Genomic DNA, 7,500 nt, shown 5'->3' on the forward strand with positions numbered 1-7,500 from the left:
ACTGAACAACTATGATAACACAGCGTGTACTTCAGTACCTGAAACCTACTAGATCAGCTACTTCGATAACCATATTCCATATAAAAAACTTCAATCAATAATAAAGACCCATGGACTGCTTTTGGTAATGCACATATATTTTATATATTTCATCTTTTTAGATATATAAATGTATAAAGAATTGTATACATGTATTAGCGCGATGAAAGGTAATCAAGGCTCTCGTGGTATTGGTATACAAGATATACAAGATGAAAGTAAAATTCGGTGTTTACAAAGCCCTTTGCACAAAGAAACCACTTTAGATGTGACAGAAATAAAAAGATTATATTTTGAACGTAAAACTCTATCCCGTAAAAAATGTAGAATACAAATCTTGAATGTAAATAAAAAACAGAAACTACAGTAGATATTTTTCTACGTTTCAGAGTAGAAAAATAAATCATTTAGGGATTGATTGATTGATTGATTGATTAATTAAGAGGTCTCTGGCATTCCGAATCTTTTTGGGAACTGCGCTCCTTTTATTGATAAAACTATATTTAGATACACAAATCTAAAAATATACACACAAAAACTATATATATATATAATGTATGAATATGTATACACACATACAGGAATAGTGAAACTACATTGTTCATCACTGGGTAACTTCTTCATTCTTTTCCAGAACCAAATGGAAGCGTCAGACAGCGGTAGGTCTGGAACTGCTAACGGAGGCTGGAAATTACGCCGCCTTTCAGAGACTATACGGAACACCCTTCTGGCCCGCAGCCCCTGCTCCAGTAACACCGCCCATTACGCCCTCCTTATCGGCTGGTAAGATTTAATTCATATGACAATAACAAATACTTTGTTTACGAGAGTATTCGATTGGTAAATCTTCATAAAAGTGAACCCAAAGGTTGGGAGAGAATAAATTAAACATCGTTTTGGTTTTTCTATAATTTTATAGATGGCCGCCGATGGTATATTTTGGTCATGCATGAATAAAGGGAAAGTGTCAAGTGGATCCTATCTCGGATTCAGCCGTGTTGGATAAAGACGTTATAAGACGGTCGACTTATATACTTTAGTCTTCTAATATATTATTTTTCGTGTCAGTACGGTTGTCTCATCCATATACAAACAATAAATCTTTTTATTTATTTTCTTTTGGATTTCGCATCTAAATTCTATTTATCTTTTGATTGTACACCTAAATTTTTATTTTTCAGAGTGATTTTGCATCTAATGATTGCATCCAAATTTATTAATGATTATAAACTCCCTCCGCAGGCCTGGAAGCGTATTACCGTCACGCCGTCGCAGCCCTCCGCCAGAGAGCCACTGTCGCCACTCGACCAATCCTGACGCCATCCCTCAACCAGACACTTTCTCCACCCTCCCCTCTCTCTTCTCTATCTCAGGCACATATCTCTTCTCTCTCCTCCCACTACTATTCCTCATTATCTTCATCTCTCTCTTCCCCACCCTTGCTGTCTGTCCTTTCTTCCACCTGTTCTCCCACAGCGACATCATCTTCTCCTCCGCTGTCAATTGTCACCTCTATGCCTGCGAGTTTAACATTATCTACACTGGCAAGTCCACCAAGCCCTGTTCCTCATCAAGAATCTCCTTCGCCAATGGACCGTCGAGACGAAAATGAATCATAAGCTATTCAAAAAACCATATTCCGTCCAGTGAGAATAAACACGTCATTTGTCCACTGAAAGAAGCTGAACAAGATATCAGAAGATTACATCCAAATGAGAATTTAACCTCAAATAATCGCTTTCTGAAGAGAGATGACTTACAGGAGTGTCTGCTCTAGGCATTATGGTATGACGTAGTGTCTAATGATGAAAGCTGACTTTTGATAGATGTTTGAGGAGGAAGCGAAATTCTTTGCCCCTACAGAAGACAACCACTTTCTGGAGTTCAGCGGCAGAAAATGAGTGCTATTGAACTAAATTGGTATTTAGATATGCCTACATTAGTAAAGGAAACTTAGCATATTAAGGAGGCCAGCCTTTCAAAATGTCTGCTAAAGCTTAAGGTGCTTTAATAAGAGACACTTGACGGAAGCTGAGTTAGGAGGAACTAAAAGCGCAAGAAGTGAACCTTGAGGAAATAAACATCTCATGTAAACAAATCCCCACAAAGGAGCATATTCATGAGTAGCTGCATTTTGAGAATGGCAAAGGTAATCTACTAAGAGATTTTTTTTCAAATAGAAACATACTGTAGAAACGTCTTTGAAATGAAAGACACCTGAAGAAAATGCATAAATGTAAGAAATAACTTATTGCAAGAGGTCACCTCTTACAAATGCCTAGTGAAAGACGTCCAAAAATAGCTAGTGAAGGAAGTAGACTTCTAAGTAATACGGGATCTTCTACATTTCCTGTAAATAAATTTTGGTTTAAGTGCGCAAATCATTTATTGTATCGTGGATAACCAATTCCATTGCTTTAATCACAAGTAGTGATGTTAGTAATGAATTAACGATTACGTTAGTGAGGGTGTTTTGGATGAGGTATGGATGGGATTCTTTCAATAAAAAAGATGATCTTGATAATGCTATATAATATAACATTATGTTAGTGTGAAGACGTTAATGGAACACGAACTAATGGTATAAATGAAGTAGAAATGGTGATAATTAGTGATGCCCTTTTGGAAAATTCGTTTGTGATGAAACTTAAGACAATTGTGTGCAAAAACAAAATATGAGTAAAAGTCTACTCTACAAATAAAGAATATTATTGTAACCGACTGTAAAAAAACTAATCTCTTTTTTTTACAATAAATCCAATCAAGAAATCTGAAGAGAATGAAAATTTTTGAAGTGTATATCGAATGGAATCTTTCCTTTATGACCAAAAAATCCCACCGACACGCACAAGAAATTTGGTTCTAAAGATGACATTAAGAGAGTTTAGTCCCTGCCTCATTCATTAAAGATGACCTTTATTTTTGAATAGCTATAAACATGTGACTGTCATTGTTACCACTCCTAGAACAGAATAAGAAATCACTCAAGTTTTAGGAAAGAACAATGAAACAGTAAACATGACTAAGAAAACGAACTGCAATAATTTTCCTCTGAAAATATGGAGTTTCTAGGTGGCATTAATATAGAAATAAACATTGCAGAAAGATGACTGGTGTTGAGGTAAGGCTTTCAGGATGGATTAAGGATGAACAGGCTCTTTATATTGATAATATCCAGGGAAAGAATCTGTAAATACTCAGATCACTAGTATTAATGTTTTGTTTTGATGTTACCATAAAATTGTATGTGTGAGCCCGTGTTTCATTTGCATTTATGTATAATCATTCCATAAACATTTTTGTTGACCTCTGCCACAATTTTATAAACTATATTTATCTGTATAATTATGTCTTCGACCTTCATTATTTTAGGAGAAAAGGAAAGGGGAATAAGAAACAGGGAGGGAAATTGTTTCCTTAACAAATGAAAAGAAAGAAAATGGACTTACAGGATCTCTGCTTACGTTCCACAAATATTCATATAGTTTCTAAAATTTCTAACAAAAATATCTTATGAAAAACAACTCCCATTTTCCTACACATACCAACCTTCAACCTCTCTCTCTCTCTCTCTCTCTCTCTCTCTCTCTCTCTCTCTCTCTCTCTCTCTCTCTCTGTTTGCAAAAATACCAGGAAATTTCTAGGAAATAAATCCTTTCTGACAAAAAAAAAAAAAATCATTGTGTCCGTATTTCATATACTGTATATCCTATATCTATTTCCATAAAGCTTTTATAGCTACCTGTCATATAAAATCTGAGAATAATACAATAGGGAAAAAGATAAACATACTTACCATTAACTAATGCAATGTAAAAAAAAAACACAAAAAACATTACAATAATTGTAATATTGTTATTGATTTGTTTCCTGATTTATCCATTTCACATGTATATACAGTATATACAAATAAAGAAAACATATATATATATATATATATATATAGATAGATAGATAGATAGATAGATAGATATACATATATATAAATATATACATATATATAAATATATATATATATACATATATAAATATATATATATATATATATATATGTATGTCATAAATACCTCTTAATATGTATTTTTATGTATATGTGTATATATATATATATATATATATGCTTTGTATATATAAACATATACACACATATATGTATATATATATATATATATATATATATATATATATATATATGCATTGTGTATATACACATTTACACATATATGTATATATATATATATATATATATATATATAAGAAACATACATCTAGAATTAGAGGGCCAGAAATACAGACTGAGTAAGCTTGCATTTACCTTCAGTGTTATGAAGTGTATTACGAAATACCTCTTAAAAACAATATATGCCAAATTATACACACACATTTTCAAGGTATGTAAGTAAGAGAGAGAGAGAGAGAGAGAGAGAGAGAGAGAGAGAGAGAGAGAGAGAGAGAGAGAGAGAGAGAGAGAGCAGCTCAGCACATTATTCTTGGAGAGAAGTATAACATTAAGAATAAAGTTATTTTTATATTTTATCATATTTAATGTGTAATATGCCACACATTACAGTTGAATAACGTTGAAAAAAGAAGCGAATAAATAAGGTGGAAGAACGTCACAGTTATTACTTACGACGAAGCCGTTAATAAAATTAATTTACTCTCCTGCATTGATTGTACGTTTTTTCAGTTTAAGGTCATTTTAACAGTGACAAATATTATGAATGCCATCGAGTTAAAATTCCGAGCTTTACATAACACGTATATAATTTTTTTTAATTTGTCTGTCTGTCAACCAGTTTGTTCCTAACCTCTATATTAAGGCCCTTGATCATGGTTATATAATAACAATAACATGATCATACAAAAATACCTCTCTCTCTCTCTCTCTCTCTCTCTCTCTCTCTCTCTCTCTCTCTCTCTCTCATTTTCACCCTACTTCTTTAATGTCTCACTGCTTTCTCAGTACCTCCTTCTTCTGCTATTATTATTCCCAAGTAGTAAAATTCATTGCTTTGTTTCAACACTTGAATATTTACTTCTTCGTTTCTTTCTCTACTCCTGCAATGATCACTAAATCATCAGCAAATATCAGTTCCTATAATTATTCTTTGTTCCTTTAACCCTGATGATAAAGTGCTTATGATAACGAGGAACAAGAATGGACTCAGAGCAGATCTCTGATGGAAGCCAATCATACTATCACTATCGTACTGCAATACCTAATTTCTAACACTATCTACTCTTTGTGTTTTATTTTTATTCTTCATCATTCTTATATCATGATTAGTAACTTGTATGAGGTTTCTTAAAGTTATATAAACCTTTTCAACTATTTCCTCATCTATCTTCCCTTCTGGGGAATGGAAGCGTTCATAACACCCATTCCTCTGAATAGTTTAACACAAATAGATGTACAGTACTAACACACACTGTAGTGCAATATCTCTCTTGTAATTCCATCAACCTTTTGTTTTTATCTTTTTCCGAGTTTATAATTGTCCTCTTTAATCCTGAATAGTCACTTGAATGATCATTCTCAAATTTTCCTAGACTCTCCACCTTTGCACTTTTCATCTTTGCTCTCTTTAACGTTCCAAATTCCACAGGTCCTCAAAATGCTAATTTTATTAACCTAAAATGGCACTAATTTCGAACAGAATTACTGCACTAGCACAATTTATTTATAGATCCATTTGTTTTTTCAAGATTTTTCTAAGCATTCACTTCCTAGTCGAACAACCTAATATCCTTTAAACTCTTGTTAACACACTTTATTACTAGCCTACTTTTTTTTTCTCTTCTTAATTTCATTACTTATCCTCTTGCATACCTGTACCTGAGCCTCTCCTTTGTCTTGCACTTCCTCATTAGTTAATCTCTTTATTTTTCCTTTCACTAAACCTCTCTTCTCCTCCACATCTCACCCCCTGATGTTTTTATTCTTGTTTCCTACCTTCCTATACCCACAAATACTTAAAGGATTTCAAAAACTTCATTCCATTCACTTCTGCCTTTAACCATAGCTCACGGCTCATTCATTTTATTTATGCCAGCTCTTCTCTTTTCCTCCTGACGAAACTGCCTTGACTTTCTGGCATTTACAGTAATCTTATATTTTACTTTTCAATTCCAGCTTCAATTGACCAAAACTTTCCTTTTACTTAGATAGTAGTAAGATACATTTCCAACTACTCGTTTTTTTTCCCATTAACTATATCTCGATTTTCCATCATACTCTCTCCCAATATATTTATAAATAGCCTTATTTGGTATCTATGTACTTCTACTAACCGCCTCTTTCCAAATATATCGCAATATTCTCCAAATTTACCTTCGCTGCAAACTCTGTCATCTAGCTTTGTCCTTATACCACCTAAAGTAACCACCCTTTCATGACCTCTAAACACAGTCGGACACAGATTAAGTCTCTCCCAAGTACCCTCTCTCTTTCTCTCTTATCCTTTTCTATACACACTCATTAGTAAAAATAAATATCTCTCTTACGGTCCTCAACCTTGCCCTTATATTTCTCGCCCAAAGTCAGTATAGATTTTCATCCTTTCCAAAAGTCTTCCTGATACTAAATGTGCAACCATTCTTCAGCATTACACATTTCAACCACTTCCTATCCTTTCACATCAGTCTCACTAAGTAAAATGTAAAATTCTTCTTCTTCTTCTTTGTCTGCATCTTTTCCTACTTTTATGTGGGGTCAAAATCTAAAATTCTTCTTCTTCTTCTTCTTTGTCTGCATCTTTTCCTACTTTTATGTGGGGTCGATGTTTCTGACCAGCTTTCTCCCTCTACCTCTGTCCCACACTTCATTCACTAAGTAAAATTACACAAATCTTTTTCTATTTCAGCAGTTAAAATTTCATGTCTTTTTTTCCCGTTACACACCCAATCATGTTTAGTCGAAAAAATCAGGCTGCACTTAAGGCTTGATAGATTTCCCTGGTAAACATGACCTTGCTATCCATATGAGCTGGGAAGGGAGGCGGGTTTGTTATTCCACCAGCCGAATCATCCGTAACCATGGCCTCATATTCTCTTGTAGCTTGGATGGAGAGGAGGGATGAGTTCAGGTCATATATGTACATGATAGGTATATAAGACATTGTGTTGTCAGTGCAATGACCTGCTCCTTGACTCTGCTGCTCATTAGTGATTTTGTGCTCCTCGGAACCAATCGTTTTCCCACACAAAACAGTCTTTTAACTGCCTGTGAAACAGGGTTTCTTCAAGTAACCTCAAACTTTTAATACAGTTTTGTTTACTAATCCATATATTTGTGTTGATTATATAATACTGATTTCTGACGGTCTTCATTTCTCTCTCCAATTCCATATTTAAAATTACCGTGAAAAGTAAAGATTCAAAAGTTATCTTTTTATAATTTCACAGCAACGCAACATCAAGAATGACTCAACTAGATAAGCTCTCTCAATAATCACCCTT

At 33.8% G+C, this 7,500-nt stretch overlaps 1 protein-coding gene across 1 annotated transcript in view; it reads left to right on the forward strand.

Annotated features, from left to right (window-relative positions):
* The window catches only part of LOC137628972 (homeobox protein B-H1-like), a 96,152-nt gene extending 93,013 nt beyond the window's left edge, over window positions 1–3,139 (forward strand). Inside the window, exons 4-5 of the mRNA XM_068360226.1 lie at window positions 674–822; window positions 1,282–3,139. Coding sequence (XP_068216327.1) covers window positions 674–822; window positions 1,282–1,658 — 526 coding nt within the window. The 3' untranslated portion in view covers window positions 1,659–3,139. The remainder of the gene's footprint in view (window positions 1–673; window positions 823–1,281) is intronic.
* The last annotated feature ends 4,361 nt before the right edge of the window (window positions 3,140–7,500 follow it).

Source organism: Palaemon carinicauda, chromosome 37 (assembly GCF_036898095.1).
Source record: "Palaemon carinicauda isolate YSFRI2023 chromosome 37, ASM3689809v2, whole genome shotgun sequence".
Taxonomy (NCBI): domain Eukaryota; kingdom Metazoa; phylum Arthropoda; class Malacostraca; order Decapoda; family Palaemonidae; genus Palaemon; species Palaemon carinicauda.